The sequence below is a fragment of the Oncorhynchus nerka genome, linkage group LG25 (assembly GCF_034236695.1).
Source record: "Oncorhynchus nerka isolate Pitt River linkage group LG25, Oner_Uvic_2.0, whole genome shotgun sequence".
Taxonomy (NCBI): Eukaryota; Metazoa; Chordata; class Actinopteri; order Salmoniformes; family Salmonidae; genus Oncorhynchus; species Oncorhynchus nerka.
The window spans coordinates 12,939,530-12,956,492 of NC_088420.1; the positions used below are offsets into that span (position 1 = coordinate 12,939,530).

A 16,963-nucleotide genomic window follows, 5' to 3' on the forward strand; every position below is an offset into this window, starting at 1 on the left:
GATATACTGTACCAGTCAAAAGATTGGACACCTACTCATTCAAGGGTTTTCCTTTATTTTTCATTTTTTTCTACATTGTAGAATAAGACATCAAACTATGAAATAACACATATGGAATCATGTAGTAACCAAAAGTGTTAAATCAAAATATACTTTTGATTTTAGATTCTTCAAAGTAACCACACTTTGCCTTGATGACAGCTTATCACACTCTTGGCTCTCAACCAGCTTTACCTGGAAAGCTTTTCCACCTGTCTTGAAGGAGTTCCCACACATAATGAGCACTTGTTGGCTGCTTTTCCTTCACTCTGCATTCCAAACCATTTCAATTGGGTTGAGGTCAGGTGATTGTGGAGGCCAGGTCATCTGATGCAGCACTCCATCACTATCCTTCTTGGTCAAATAGCCCTTACACAGCCTGGAGGTGTGTTGGGTTATTGTCCCGTTGAAAAAGAATGGTCCCACTAAGCGCAAACCAGATGGGATGGCATATTGCTGCAGAATGCTGTGGTAGTCATGCTGGTTAACTGTGCTTTGAATTCTAAATAAGTCGGCAACAATGTCACCAGCAAAGCACCCCCACATCACACCACCTCCATGCTTCACGGTGGTGACTACATATGCAGAGATCATCCGTTCACCTACTCTGCGTCTCAAAGACACGGCGGTTGGAACCAAAAACCCCAGACCAAAATAAGATTTCCACGGGTCTAATGTCCATTGCTTGTGTTTCTTGGCCCAAGCAAGTCTCTCCTCCTTATTGGTGTCCTTTGGTAGTGGCTTCAATGCAGCAATTTGACCATGAAGGCCTGCTTCACACAGTCTACTCTGAACAGTTGATGTTGAGATGTGTCTGTTACTTAAACTCTGAAGCGTTTATATGGACTGCAATTTAACTGTGCAATTTCTGAAGCTGGTAACTATAATGAACTTATCCTCTGCAGCAGAGGGAACTCTGGATCATCCTTTCCTGTGGTGGTCCTCATGAGAGCCAGTTTCATCATAGTGCTTGATTGTTTTTGCGACTGCACTTAAAGCTCTTATAAACTTATAAAGCTCTTGACATTTTCCAGATTGACTGACCTTCATGTCTTAAAGTAATTATGGACTGTTGTTTCTCTTTGCTTATTTGAGCTGTTCTTGCCATAAAATGGGACTTGGGTCTTTTACCAAATAGGGCTATCTTCTGTATACCCCCCTACCTCACAACACAACTGATTGGCTCAAATGAATTAAGGAAAGAAATTCCACAAATGTACTTTTAACAAGGCACATCTGTTAATTGAAATGCATTCCAAGTGACTACCTCATGATCTGGTTGAGAGAATGCCAAACGTGTGCAAAGCTGGCAAAGGGTGGCTACTTTGAAGAATCTAAAATATATTTAAATTTGATTCCATGTGTTATTTCATAGTTTTGATGTCTTCACTATTATTTTACAATGTAAAAAATAGTAAAAACCCTGGAATGAGTAAGTGTGTCCAAACTTTTGACTGGTACTAATATAATACCCAACGTTATTAGAAAAACATTTAAAATCCAATATCAAAAACACTGGTCTATCCTGTCAGTTCTTCACACTGATTTTATTGCCTACATTTTAGCATTTAAATTCTTAACTTATTTTACTTATTGTTTCACCTCTCCACGTGTCTTTAAACTGAGTAATACATGTGTTCTTAAATTCACTCTTTTATACACTTTTCTGAGTGATACATAAAACTATGGCAGGACGCACGTAGACAGTATACAGCTGGCTTTGTCAAAAACAAAGACAGGGGAACTTAGCCAATATCTGACTAGCTAGCCAACTAGCTACACAAACTGAAACTAGCAATTGTATTAGTACACTGATAAAACTGGCACATTGATCCCATTCACCATGCATTTTACCGTGTGGCTCAGTTGGTAGAGCATGGCACCTGTAACGCCAGGGGTGTGGGTTCGATTCCCATTGGGGACCAGTACCAACAAATAGGAAAATGTATGCACTCACTACTGTAAATCACTCTGGATAAGAGTGTCTGCTAAATTACTCAACTGTAAACTCACAGGAATAACGCTCAAGGTATTTGTAGCATACGTTAGCTAGCAAGTATTTCAAGGTAATGTTTGTGGGTTCGATTCCCACTGGGACCAGTACCAACAAATAGGAAAATTTATGCACTCACTACTGTAAATCACTCTGGATAAGAGTGTCTGCTAAATTACTCAACTGTAAACTCACAGGAATAACGCTCAAAGTATTTGTAGCATTTCTAGCAAGTATTTCAAGGTAATGTTAGCAAGCACAAAGTGATTTTCGGCGCAGGTTAGGACAGCATTTTCGCTAACCATTTCCCCAACCTTACCCTCAGTATCCTAACCTGCTGCGTAAATTTTCCAAACCTCTTACGAACAAGTAACTTAGGTAACGAAGTGTTTCGCAGCTAAACTAGTTACATTAAGTTAATTGTTCGCCTGCAAGCGTATGCTGACCGTCGTGACACAGGCAGCTAGCAAGCAAACTCGATATTCAGAATTAACAGTAGCTACTAAGCTAGGAAAATAGTGCATGCTATGGATCAATCAAAAAACGACTGTGTAACGTTAGTGTCACTTATGTCAGCACTGCATGCTAGCTATATGGGTGTCCGATGTATGCAATTAAAACTAGTTAAGTTAGCCCGCGCCTAGAAACATCACGAAATGTTATGTAGTTAACGTAGCTAGTTAATAATAGTTGTAAACTAACACCAATTTCAACTGTCGAGAATGGCCGTTTTGAGAGTTTTGACAGCCAGTCCTCCGCTCGCAGGCTGCCTTCCCCCATTCCATCCATACAAGTCAACAAAACAGGCACCGTCGCTGGCTAACTAGCTAGCTACAACTGTTTAGATCACATCGGAAATAACACGTATCTAGGTGCATTTGAGCCCCCCAAAAATAAGCAAATCATTCAACATTACCTCCTGCAGCAAAATATGTTCCTTTTCTTTATTTTACTCAATCGATGTTTCACGTTTTATAAAATCCACACACGATCGATTATCTTTTAGAGCTTTAGCTAGCTGGTTGCATACAGGAGAGCTAGGCCTCACGCCTCCTTCACGACGTTTCAGCTCAGTGATTGGCCAGATTAGGTTTGTAGGCGTTCACTGGATGCGTTCTGTGAATTTGTTTGGATGACCTCGTTGATAGATTGCTATATGAACCAATAAGGCAGAACGAACTGGGCAGCACATTTTCCGGTTGTGAAAAGGGTTAACCTCCAGGAAGCGTCATTTTACGATATCAAAACGAAAATGGTTCCAAGATGGGTCGTCACTAGTTACCCCAACCACAAAGTCATAAACCCCGCCTCTTTCTACAATCTATTTTCCTAATATCGGATTTCAAACCAAATCTTAACCCTAAACTTGAACACAATGCTAACCGTATGGCTAACGCTTAAAATAGAAAACCAACAAGCAAATTGTTTTCATATTTTTACGAAAGCAAACTGACTTTGTGTCTGTGGTAACTAGTGGAAACAACCAAAATGGGAACTTGTACTACAGAAGTTCTCGGAACTGTTTTATTTTAAGGAATGTTCTGTTGATCCAAATGTGGCCATGTTCTTAGAAACAGTGTAGTATACTTTGCAACAAAGAAATACGTGTAAATGTTCTTATAACCAAAACCAATAACATGGATTTCAGGCAATGTTTGCTCAAAAAAATGTAAAATGAGGCCGTATATTAAATATGATTTCCAATGTGTGGTGGCACCGGTTAGTTGAGGCAATATGTACATAGCTAAGAGTCACAGCCGTGTAAAAACGGGGGGGGCAGTGCAAATAGTCGTTTGGGTAGCCGTTTGATTAGACAGTCAGGAGTTTTATGGCTTGGGGGTACAAGCTGTTTAGAAGCTTGCCGTGCAGTAGCAGAGAGAACAGTCTATGACTAGGGTGGCTGGAGTCGATTTAGTAGTGTTTCAAATGCAGTTCTAAAATGGACATACATAAATATCTGCACATTTTATTCTTACAAGACTGGTCATAAAACTGACACCTAGGACAAAAAGGCACCATTTAACGTCCTTCGTTAGCGAAAAAGTAACATTTCAAATGTGCATTTTTATTTTATAAAAAGGTTTATTGGAAAATTCTGCACTTGGTAAAAACATGTGCAAGCAAGTAACTTCTAATACTACATATCAAAAAACAATTCTAAAAATATACAATTTTAGAAAATATACATTTCCAGTTTATGCAAATTTAAAATTTGAGGTATTACTAACATCTGCAGCCACTGGCATTCATTTTGCAATATTGGAAAAGAACAAGCAGAAACATAAAACAGCAAAATTTCAATTCTGGGTCTTAAATATTTCCTGTTGAACCACCAGAGAAAAGTTTAACAGAGCTAGGTGTTTTAAGTGTTCTATAGCCCTGCCTTGAATCAAAAGCATTTTGCGGGACACCTAAACGGGAATTGTGCACAACAGTAAAGGTTACACATGACACATGACATCTTTGGGCTTGTTCAGAAACAGTGTGCCTTGACAGCAGTTAAAGGATTAAGGTGACGTACATTTGACAATTAAAAAGGGATAATTATGACAATAAATTGTAACAAAAGTCAATAATTGTATAGATTAGTGAAAGGTATTTCTAAACCCTCAAATTGAAATCAAATGTTCACTAACTCCATCAGATTACACATGGGAAAATAAATGTAAAAAAACTTTCGTAAAAAAGAGTAAACACACAAAACAACGAGTACATTTGTTACTGAAATGACCCTCACATCCACCATGACAAGTCATTTCTATAAACATTTAAAAATAACTTGGGGGCGAGGGGGGTTGCAATATCAAATCCATACCGACACTTAAAATAAAATTGTTTAAATGGGGTCGCTAACAGATTTCAGTTGTGCTTCGCTTAAGAAAAACATGAGTTCAGGCCAGTTCTATTGGACATCAAACTTAAGAACATAAAATACATTCAATAAGGGAGTGTTTCCTAAATAAAAGTGTATGCAATTGATTAACATGTCTATCTGCTCTAACAAAAAAAAACACATGTGCTTGAAGGAATTAGACTTGTGTATTAATTTTGGCAGTTCAAGTTAAAATGCATTGTTAACAGAAGAACATTAATGTTACAGATACATTTGATCAAGGCAGTTTAATTACATCAACTACAGTTAATGACATAGGACCAGAGAAGAGGGGGTGGCATTTCGCCAAACAGACAGTGTTACATTTGTAAAATATATTAGGAAAAGTTATTATTTGTCTTTACTGAAATGCTTAACTTCCCTCATAGTTCATGTTGTCTCCATGCTGGTCAAGCATGTGGAACAAGTTATCACCGTCCACTGCTGTATCCTGGGAAGAACTGGTTGAGAATGGCTTGGAGGGGATTGTTGACAGTCATTGGGTTGTTTTTCCCCAGATCGTGCCTACATGCCGGGCATGAGTACACCTCTGCCTTGAAAGACCGCTGAAGGCATTCCTATAAAAAGGAAAAGTGCAACTTTCAATTTTTCTGTCCACTTTTCTTGCTCTCAAAATGGACAGAAAGGCAAAATGTCAAGGCTAGCAAAGAAGATCAACTTACCCTGCAGACATTGTGTTGGCACTCAGTGGTGATGGGTTGAAAGACCACTTCCTGGCAGCATATACATGAGAAGACTTCTTCAACTTTGTTCAGGAATTTCTGGGAAAGCAAAAGTAAACTGTTAAGTACCTAGTATCCAAACCCATGGTGAGGAGAATGACATGGAAAAGCAGAAGCTGAAAAACCAAGTCATGTTACACATTCTAATGCTTTCTATCAGCCCTTCAATGGACATAGCATAAAGACAATGCTCAGTACACCACCAGTGATGAAGACAATCAAAAGATAAAGTATTAACATCAATGCTTGCCTGGTTTTAAAGCTTCAGATGGTCATATCAAGAGTCATTGGCTTTGCATTAGTCTCATTGAGAAAGGATGATATTTTATCTGGATAAGGGTAATTAAATTAATCCCAATGGTGTGAAATCTGACGTACCGGGCCAAGGGCCAGAGACTCCATGGCTTCACCCCACAGCTTCCTGTTGGACTCGTCACCCTTGACCCAAGCCTTCTGTTCTTTGGTCAGTTTATAAGCCTCAACTTTCATCTTCTTGGGAGTTCCCTTGGTTGGTGACAACTTCTCTTCAGCTACAAAAGAGGTTAGGAGAGGTAGCATACGGATACAGAAGGTTGGGAGAAAGAGATGGACACCCATTTAGAACTTACTCCAGGGTCAATACCACTCGTGATTGTAAAAGTGAGAATAGTGTTCATTAACCATTTGCACCTGTATTCTGTTGCAAATTTGAATGCTACCAATTTATTTTGTGTGGCTATAGCTAATTCTGCAGCTACTTTTGACAAAGTACCCACCAGTAGACTGAGACTTTCTCTTCCGCTTTCCTTTGGTGGGTGTTTCAGTCACCTCATTTTCCTTCTCCTTCTCCTTGGCAGTCTGGGCCTCCAGATAGCCCTCAGGATACTACAAAATATCAAAAGGATGTAGACTCATCAAAACGAGTTATAGAAAGGCATAGTGGCCCAAGCTGCAGTTAACAGGATAATCCGTGCGTCTACCTGCATTGTGAGTCCCAGTTTCTTGATGCGTTCCTTGCCATCCCTGGTCCATGGCGCTGGCTCGTCGTCGTTTCGTTTGAGCAGGTACCTCCAGACTAGGAAGCCGGACTTGCCCTTCTCTGGCCAGTATTTCACCACCTGGAAGAGATGAGTGAATTTGTTCAGTCAACATGGAACCACAGGACAAGACAAAGGATGCAGGCTTGTGAATTGCTAAGGGTGTAACAATACACAGTATTTTCACGCCTGGGCATTCCCACCTTGTAGATGCCGTCGTATCTGTTGCCGTCTTCAGGGCTGAACTTGCTATGCTTGCGGCCCTTGGAGCTGCGCACCACCCTGACCGGCTTGCCTGCCTTCCAGTCTTTGGCCTCGGCCCCGTCCTTCTCGTTCACCGACGCGTTGCAGTTCAGAGCCAGAGCTCTGGGTCATACAGGCAAATGAGGATTGGGTCATTAAAATGATAATCAAATTGTGGATGGCAGTGAATAATCCATGTCAAAACCCACTCAAAATACATTAGACAGTTTAAACAGCAAATAAGATGTCCTACTTGAATAATTTTGAATTATACTGAATACAATAAAAGGTCAATTGTTAGAACAGGTCATGATTGTTAAAAACAGTCAACCTAAAGCTCGAGGCAAAGACATGCAAAGCCCAGGCTTCCACTCATTCCAACCTCATTCAAACCACTATCACACACGGAGCGTTAATAGTGGCATGGGGAAAGTTGTGCTGGTCTGATGAATACATGTAGGAGAAGAGGAAACATACAACACTTCACTGTAGCACAGATATGAAGACCAGGGGAGGTATACCAGCACCAGTGGGTGTTTTCTGTGCAGAGACTTACCTGTTCATATTGGTGAGCTTCTGATCACACGACTGTTCGGCTGTCCTCTTGTTGCCAGACAGGTCTCGTCCTCCTGAGCCAGTGTAGGTGAACTCGTTGCCATTATCCTGGGAACCAATTGAAAACCAGAATTTGCACAGTGACTTCTAATGCTTAAGGTGTTCACAACATTCCGTTACATCTAGTCACTTAATCTTCCATTTACTTTTTTAACTATGTACATTATGGGCACATGTAGTAAAGGAAAAATATGGAAGAGAGCCTATGTACCTGGTCGTCTTCATAACCCCCTGCCAGCACTAGGGAGTAAGATCCATCGTTGCTCCTCCCATGGATCCCAGCTACATGTGGCCTGTGGCAACCAGACTCACTCACCTGTACACAGTGTTTAATGTCAGAGAACAACCTCCCAGGACCGACAGCCATCACAACAAACCCTAAGGGGTTCATTCAATCAAACCCACAAGACTCCCTTTGACAGTTACTGCAGTTATGACTTTCCTTTTCAGCCTGTTGCAAACAGAAGTGACTCACCTGGACCCTGAACTTCCAAATACTTCCAACGGGGACCCCAGGGACTGGGCCGTAGTGGTTTGAGGGCACGATGGTGCACTGCTTGCTGCGGCCGACACAAGCCATGCCCTGATAGGAGAAGAGGTCGTGTAAAAACACTTTGGTATACACAGTTTATTAAACTAACAACTAAAAGTTCAGAAGGGTAACTGGGTGTATGATGTCTCAGGACCCATCATTACACCTCTGCTATTTCACTAAGAGGTAGATCCACCCATCAACATTCCTCAATGTGCTTACCTTTCCCCAGTCTCTCTGGCTGGTTGAGCTAGCGGATGCCATCTTGGATTTCTTCTTGCTGTCCTTGAGTTTCTCTCCTGCTAGGACCACTTCACTGGCATCGTTGCGGCACTCGGGACAATACCTAGATAAATACAGAGGTTAGAGCAAGCAGGGAATAGGACATCAAAAATAAATGATGCAGTATAAAGCCACTGCATGGCTTGTGTAGTGTTAATATGGGCATGGGGAATGTTGTTCTGGTCTGCTGAATACATGTCGGAGAGAAGACAACTCCCCCAATGCAGACGTAACAGACCACACTTCACTGTAGCACAGATATGGAGACAAGGGGGAGCAACACCAGCACCTGTGCAGAGACTTTTTTCTTCCAAGTAATTTGGACAGTACAGCTCACAGTAGAAAGAAACTAATGATTAATACTCAATTCAAATTTGCCAAATAAACAGCCTGAAATCACATCAAACTCCATTTAGAAACATGCTTCAAGTGCCATCTGAATCAATGGCATGACTAAGACGGTCACATAAGCAGCTCTAGAAGGGGGCACTGGCCAGACAGACTGCCAGCACAGACATAAGTACTGTAGTATACTTACCAGTCATCATCATCGGGGAGGCTGGTCAGTGGGGGGTTAAGGCAGTAGATGTGGAAGGCCATGTCACACTCGTCACACAGCAGCTGCTTGTCAGGGTCCTGCTTCACACCGCAAACGTGGCAGTTGCACCAGCGGCAGTTCTTTTTGAGGTCATCTTTGCAGCGTTTGCACTCGGGTCCGTTTGACCCTGGAGTAAAAACAGGAGCGAAGACGATGTCAGCCCGTTGACTTGTAAACGTTAAGATGAGTACTGTAAACCCTTCAGTAGGAGATGCGTGTGTGTGTACTGGGAATATTTAAGATGAATAAAGTTCATATTTAATTAAGAATAATTCACAATGCTTAGCATATCCACACGCTTCCCCTTTCTGCAACACACAAGATTTCCAGTGTTCTGTGTTAGGATTGATGGTCACTAGACTTGATACTGAATGTTATGAGTTGTTCTCATATCATCTGATAGTGATTGACGTCAGTTACTGAAGGCACAAGGACACACTGAATGTTATAGTATTGATGACATTATGAACAACGTGATTCAGTAGCAGCTTGCAAAGTCACAGTATTGTTTTGACTTCGTACAAGCCTCTCAGGCTGATGTTTAGAGAACATTTGACACCGTCTGATTAGACCAGGGCTCACCAACCCTGTTCCTGGAGTTACCCTCCTGTAGGTTGTAACTAACATGATTCAGCTTATAAACCAGGTAATTATTAGAAATCAGGTAGGCTTGATAATGGTTGGAGTGAAAACCTACAGGACTGTAGCTCTCCAGGAACAGGGTTAGAGAGCCCTGTAGTATTAGACTAAAGGGCCTGTCTCTAAGAGGCCAGTGAGATATTTTCTATGCTATTGAAGGTATTTCCCTAAATTCTAGTATTAAACTGGGTTCATCTTTGATTGACATTATCAAATGCTCTCCTTTTTCATTTGCCTGGAAATTCCATTTACAACCAGTGTTTTGGATGAATCTGCACAAGCAAACTAAATATGCTCAGTCAGCACTTTGTAAAAAAAAAAACTAAGAACATATTGATTTGTGCTGCCATCATAACTAAAAATGAATCTCCTGCTGGATCGCGAAGCATGTCAAGATTAATCCCAGTCTCTATGGTAACAATAGTATGTGTATGTATCTGCCTCCAACATTGAACTATAGCCTAATTTCAGCCAGCAGAACATTTGCAACTCTGCATGTGATTTACATGTATCCTAATCCTTCATGAAAATCAGGCTGATAAATGCACGGACCCTACACGAGAACAGACTAAACACGTAGGCCGTTTGTGACAAAATAGAAAATACTGCGCTATCACTGCATCTGTGTATTGAGTGCAGGTCAATTATTTACACCAGTGTATAAAAGGTGTTGATACTTCAATTTACAAACGGATGCTGGCACTAAGACTGCACTCAACAAGCTGTATAAGGCCATAAGCAAACAAAAATAAATTACCACCCAGATGCGGTGCTCCTAGTGGCCGGGGACTTTAATGCAGGCAAACTTCAATCCTTTTTACCTCATTGCTACCCGCATGTCACATGTACAACCAGGGAAAAGAAAATCCTAGACCACCTTTACTCCAAACACAGACGCATACAAAGCTCTCCATCACCCTCCATTTTAAGCACCGATTTGTGCTTAAAAGCAATAATTAAAGCAGGAAGTACCAGTGACTCGCTCAATACTGAAGCATACATGAGAGCACCAGCTGTTCCGGACGACTGTGTGATAACGCTCTCGGTAGCCGATGTGAGTAAGACTTTTAAACGGGTCAACATTCACAAAGCCACAGGGCCAGATGCATTACCAGGACGTGTTCTCAAAGCATGCGTGGACTAACTGGCAAGCATCTTCGCTGACATTTTCAACCTCTCCCTGTCCGAGTCTAATACCAACATGTTTCAAGCAGACCACCATAGTCCCTGTGAAGTTGACCTGCCTAATTGACTAGTGCCCCGTAGCACTCACGTCAGTAGCCATGAAGTGCTTTGAAAGGCTGGTCATGGCTCACAACACCATCATTACAGAAACCTGAGATCCACATACCACCCCAACAGATAACACAATCTTCCTTTCCGACCTGGACAAATGGAATACCTATGTGAGAATGCTGTTCATTGACTACAGCTCAGCATTCAACACCACAGTGCCCACAAAGCTCATGACTAAGCTAAGGACACTGGGACTAAACACCTCCCTCTGCAACTGGATCCTGGACTTCCTGACAGGCCTCCCCCAGGTGGTAAGGGTACGCAGCACCACATTCGCCACGCTGATCCTCAACACAGGGGCGTGTATTTAATCCCCTCCTGTACTCCCTGTTCACCCACGACTGCATTGCCAAACAATTCCAACACCATCATTAAGTTTGCTGACGACAACAGTGAGCCTGATCACCGACAACGACGAGACAGCCTTCAGGGAGGAGGTCAGAGACCTGGCCGTGTGGTGCCAGGACAACAACCTCTCCCTCAATGTGAGCAAGACAAAGTAGAAGATCGTGGACAACAGGAAAAGGAGAGCCGACATCACCTTTTCCCCCCAGGAGACTGAAAAGATTTGGCATGGGTCCCCAGATTCTCAAAAAGATCTACAGCTGCACCATTGAGCATCCTGATCAGTTGCATCACCGCCTGGTACGGCAACTGCTCGGCATCCAACCGTAACACCAGGTCCTCTACTCCGATACTTAATCCACACATAAAACGGCCAACCGAATAGTTTCTAGTCATCTCTCCTCCTTCCAGGCTTCTTTTTCTTTGGACTTTATATGGCAACTAACTCATAATAAGGTGCATTACCACAACAGACCTCAGTTAATCTTTCAATCACCCACGTGGGCATATGTTCCTAAAAACCAATGAGAAGATAGAACGCGCTTCAAGTCCTGCCTCTCCTATGTCACAAATAGAATCAACTCCCATTTTAGCGCCTGGCAACGCAGATGCTCATTGGAATGCGCGAGCAGTGTGGGTGCAATGATTGAAAACGTGTGTAAATTTATTTTGCAATGTTCGCAACACGTCCGGTTTGGGCATGGTGTAAGGCACTACAGGGGGTAGTGCGTACAGCCCAGTTCATCACTGGACCTATATACTAGGGGGTGTCAGAGGAAGGCCCAAAAAATGTCAATGTTTTCTCTGCTACCACACAGCAAGCGGTACCGGAACGCCAAGTCTAGGACCAAAAGGCTCCTTATTAACAGCTTCTACCCCCAAGCCACAAGACTGCTGAATATTTAATCAAATGGCCACCCGGACTATTTACATTGACACTCCCCCTTTGATTTTGTACACTGCTACTACTCAAGGTTATTACCCATACACCTACCTACATGTACAAAATTACCTCAACACATTGACTCGGTATCAGTACCCCCCTGTATATAGCGTCGTTATTGTGTCACTTTTATTTTATAAATATAACTCTTGAACTGAATTATTTAATTAACTAGGCAAGTCAGTTAAGAACAAATTCTTATTGACAAAGACAACGCTGAGCCAATTGTGCACCGCCCTATGGGACTCCCAATCACGGACGGTTGTGATACAGCCTGGAATTGAACCATTGTCTGTAGTGATGCCTCCAGCAGTGAGATGCAGTGCCTTAGACCCCTGCACCGTTCAGGACAATTGAGACTAAGCATTTCACAGTAATGTCTACACTGGTTGTATTCGGCGCATGTGACAAATAATAACTATCCTACTGTGCATGTGGTTTCAGTCGCCTCAAAAGCTCATCAGGGGTGTATACATTAGTCAGATTCTGGTGCAAAACATATGGCACAGTAGCAAAACAAACAACTTGGACAAATCCAGGTAGGTCCTTTAAGGGGGCGGAAGGAAGCCTAGTGGTTAGCGCGTTGGGCGAGTAGATCGAGTAGATAGAGGTTGCTAGATCGAATCCCCGAGCTGACAAGATAAAAATCTGTCCTTCTGCCCCTGAACAAGGCAGTTAACCCACTGTTCCTAGGTCGTCACTGTAAATATTTATTTGCATAGTTAAATAAATATATATAGTTTTGTTCCGTTTGCTTTCTAGTGAATACAGCCGATGAAATCCAGCTAAACAGCTCCAACTTACTTTTCAATGGACTGTCAGATCCAACTCCAGATCCATCCAATGCTCCAGGCTCCTCGATTTTGTAAATTTCAGTCAAGAACATGATCCTACAGTCATTCAGAGAGTCACCGGCATCCCTGAAATAAAACACAAGCTCTTCGGATACCCGTCATGGTACTACTGTGCAAACAAAATGCTATACATGGCCAATGGAAACTATGACATCAACATAATACAAAAGTGCAATCTATACCGTGTAGATAATATAAAACAAGTAATCAATAGAAACACACTATTGAATTATGCTATGAGAGACAATGTACTCTATCTTTTTGTTTATTAAAGCAGAGACGAACAGGACCAATTATTACCCAAGCAGTATTTTGGTGTAGATCTCGTGCAGGGTGCGTGTCTCCCTCTTCCTCTGGATCTGGGCATCGTACCAGTAGCCGCGCTCCTTGGGTTCGTCTGGGTTGAAGTTGACCATGACCACCATGCCCACCTCTAGCTGGTGCCACTGGTAGACAGTGCGAGCACGCGGGCGCACATCCTTGGAATGCAGCAGCACCACACCATTCTCTGGGTAGCTACAGAGACCACACAGAGGCAGTGTCAGTATTCAGCTCAGATGCACACGGCAGGTGCTTCCTACATAAATGGGGCTTTTGTAAGCTGATTGACATATCTGATAGAACAGAAGCAGCTCAAAGTAGTGTTTGAATTCTGAGGGACTTGACTGTTGGGGGCACATTGGAGTAATACAAATCGTTAATTTCAAATGTTCCTCTGGTTTTTACACACTGGCAGGCAAAACAATGTGGCATGGTAGTGTACAAATTATCAAGCACAGATATTTGTAATTTGCCAATTGTCGTGTTATGGAATTGCCTCCCTCATGTCTGCATTGTTTTGACAATATGCATATCACCTACAATTTGTTCCGTGGGCTTTTTTTTTTTTTTTTTTACATGTAGGCCTACATGAAAAACAGATTTGAATATTATTCCAATGTTGGCTCTCTGATCCAATTGTACTACTTAAATCTATATTGTCATCCAACAAATATTTGTAAATGTCCCAGACAAGAGTTAATGTCAAGCCCTGTGAAGTGTGCACTCGTTCACTACTTCACACAAAATCTAAAAGCATTAGATGGGTGGAGACCTGGGCTAGTGAGTATCACAAAATGTCTTATACCAGTCATTTCCTTTAAAAATCAGTAAAGGGAAGTGAACAAGTGCACCTTTTGGGAGGAAGGAGAGATAATTGGGACATGGCCAATCAATTTCCCCATTGGTCCACCTCTTTACTAAAGGGCAATAAGTTCCACATGAACACGTTTGCGGAGGTTAACATTCAACAGTGAGGCACGACCTATCCATCCGATCTTTAAATAGAAAATACTTGATCAAATGCTCACTCTTCATATTTGACATGGTAGTGAATAACTTCCTCTTCGCTGGGTTTCGTGTCAGAGCCCTCCTCTCCAGATGTCTTTGTAACGTTCACAATTTGGGCCTCAAACCAGGCACCCATGTTCAAGTCTCTGGCATCAACAAACTCGTTAATCTGGGGGGGGAATTACACAAAGTTGATATTGACACCCCAATTCAATAACTCCAAAATATTAATGCAAATGCCATTTTTGATTTTAAGTTAAAAGCATAACTTCACCCCATCAAGTGATACCAGTACAGCAAATACTAGGGCTTTTAGAGATCCGCCCTGTGTTTACCTTGTAACAGCCAAAGCCGGGGTCGACCAGGTCTGGCAAGTCGGTTTGGGTGGAGGTGCCAGCTGCCTGCACCTCAGCCTCCCCGTGGGTGGAGCTCTTGTCTGACTCACTCTGCGCAGAGCTACAGCCAGAGTCAGAGTCGGACAGCTCGGCCTCTTTGTCCTTGCTTTTGAGGACAGCAGCAGGGGGCGCGGCCTGTCTAACAAGCAGCTGCACTATGTCGTTCAAACCCACGTTGTAATCGAAGATTGTGTGGCCGTCCTCCATCTGGGACCAGAAACAGAACATATTAATTCAGACATGATTACTAAGGACCCCAGCAACACAGTTGTAACGGAATTAAACAGGAAAGTATCCATCTGCCCCACCTGCTTTCCCCGGTAGAAAAGCCTCTGCTTCTCTGGGTCAACCTTAAAGAGTTCCAAGATCTTGAGGCGCAGCTCGTCCACCTTGGTAAGTTTGGACAGGGAGTCGATCCGATGGGTCTCCTTGCCATCCATGGTGCGCACTTGAATCCACATTGCAGCTGCCCTGTGCAAAGGGGAGCCAAACTGGGAGTTAATGGCAGCATTGCATCATCTGAGCTTCAAAAGCAGCACCATTCAATGGTTTTCTCCCACTTTCCTTTGAGTATTACTGTGCCAACTATTGATCAAGTGGATCAATCATTCATCATTTATTTATTTGAATATAATACTTCCCCAAATCCCATTCAATGACTGTGGGAGTACTCAACCAACATGCCATGCTGATTTTAACAGTGCGGGAAACTGGGTGAGTAAGCCACTCCTACCCTTTTAAATGCAGCTATTGCGACCTCATCCTGGCGCGAAGGCAGCGCTTGTATCAAACAACCTGGCTTCGCTTCCTGACAATGTTCCAAGCGCACATATTTGACCGGCTCAAAACTTGAATAGAATTGCTATGGTAGACAGTATGAAATAAATATAATTAGTTTTATTTTACATTAACTAGCGAAGCTTTGTGTTCAGCTGAGAGGAGGCTGGTTCTATCGGGTCAGCTGGGATGAGTTACACATTGTTGTGGCAGTAACGACTACTGTTACTATACTTGACCAGTTACTTAGACTTACTATTGTTGGCTGGTTAACTTGCTACAAAAAACGAATCAAACAATATTGGGAAACAATTGACAAGCAGCTAGCTATTTTAATTGACCAACTAAAAAAACGTTTTAAATCAAGTAATTTAATGTAATAATTAGCTAGTTATGATTCAAAAAAGCGCGCTGTTTCGTTTTCTCGGCTGGTGGACAAGTAACGTTAACGCTAACTAACATTAAATAAACAAGTTCGGTCATATTCAGCCGTCGTAAACAAACATTTTTTTGCAATAGCTAACGTTAAGTAAGCATCTTAGTAAATTAGAACTAACTAGCTAAGACATACTAACGTTGGTTAACAGCGAATGTAAATGGGATTAGCCATTGAAATGTTGTAACGTTATCAGCCACCATAGTAACAAATAGTACACTGATAGTAACGTTAATCGACATTGACAACATACCACGTTACATTAGCCTAGCTAGCTAGTTAACGTTAGCTACAACATCAACTAATACGTTGTAGTTGCTACAATTTAGCTAACCAAAGGAAAGATTATCTTTACATTGAAAACACACGGACATCTAGCTTGTGAGTTACCATGCAAACTGTCGAGTGAAATTATAATATTAATAATTCACTATCAAAAGTTAACTGGTTGGAATGAGGCAATCACTGTACCAAGTTAGCTAGGCAACTTTCCAACAAAAAAAAATGTTAACTTGACCAAAGAAGAAACATTTACGTTACCTGTTTTTCTTCTTTTCTTTTCTTGCAAATGCAAATAATTATATGACGTTTATTAAACTACTTCTGGATCAAACGCACAACTCTTCTGTAGACTGTTTTTAGAGGACTCAATCAATACGACTCCTTCAACCAGTGAATGTCGCCGCCTTCTTTCCGCTATTGGCTATTACCATTTTGAATTTCTCTCTGGTGGGCTGTAATTCATGTCAATCAAAACTGTGAGCGGAGCTTAGCCTCAGCCCGCGAAACTAGGGTCTCGCTAGCCTTCCCTCTTCCGAGGATTTTGGCGCGAGATTGATTGTACGGTCCATTTTTTTATTACTCAACCACAAAAACAGATCTGTGATCTACAAACTTTTAACACAAACTTATGCCTGCGACATGACAGATCGACAGCAAACTTTTGTTCATTTTTTTTTGTCAAATGTATCTATGTGATTTCTTCAAACTGAAAAAACGACTTTCTCATAGCAAAC

At 42.0% G+C, this 16,963-nt stretch overlaps 2 protein-coding genes across 3 annotated transcripts in view; both read right to left on the reverse strand.

Moving 5' to 3' along the window:
* Positions 1–3,099, reverse strand: part of LOC115116421 (lysine-specific demethylase 4B-like) — a 98,515-nt gene extending 95,416 nt beyond the window's left edge. For both annotated transcript variants that reach the window (XM_065009565.1, XM_065009563.1), the window contains exon 1: positions 2,949–3,099. The gene's annotated coding sequence lies outside the window, so the exon portion shown is untranslated. The remainder of the gene's footprint in view (positions 1–2,948) is intronic.
* A 995-nt stretch (positions 3,100–4,094) lies between these two features.
* LOC115116420 (E3 ubiquitin-protein ligase UHRF1-like) lies at positions 4,095–16,614 on the reverse strand. Its single transcript, XM_029644912.2, has 17 exons — positions 16,488–16,614; positions 15,043–15,205; positions 14,675–14,941; positions 14,360–14,508; positions 13,311–13,526; positions 12,961–13,076; positions 8,874–9,060; positions 8,276–8,399; positions 7,997–8,104; positions 7,733–7,837; positions 7,463–7,569; positions 6,867–7,029; positions 6,607–6,744; positions 6,403–6,511; positions 6,026–6,177; positions 5,588–5,686; positions 4,095–5,482 (listed from the first exon to the last, which is right to left on the reverse strand). Exons 2-17 carry the CDS (start codon positions 15,193–15,195, stop codon positions 5,336–5,338), a joined length of 2,340 nt encoding a protein of 779 aa, XP_029500772.1. The 5' UTR covers positions 15,196–15,205; positions 16,488–16,614; the 3' UTR covers positions 4,095–5,335.
* Between the last annotated feature and the right edge of the window lie 349 nt (positions 16,615–16,963).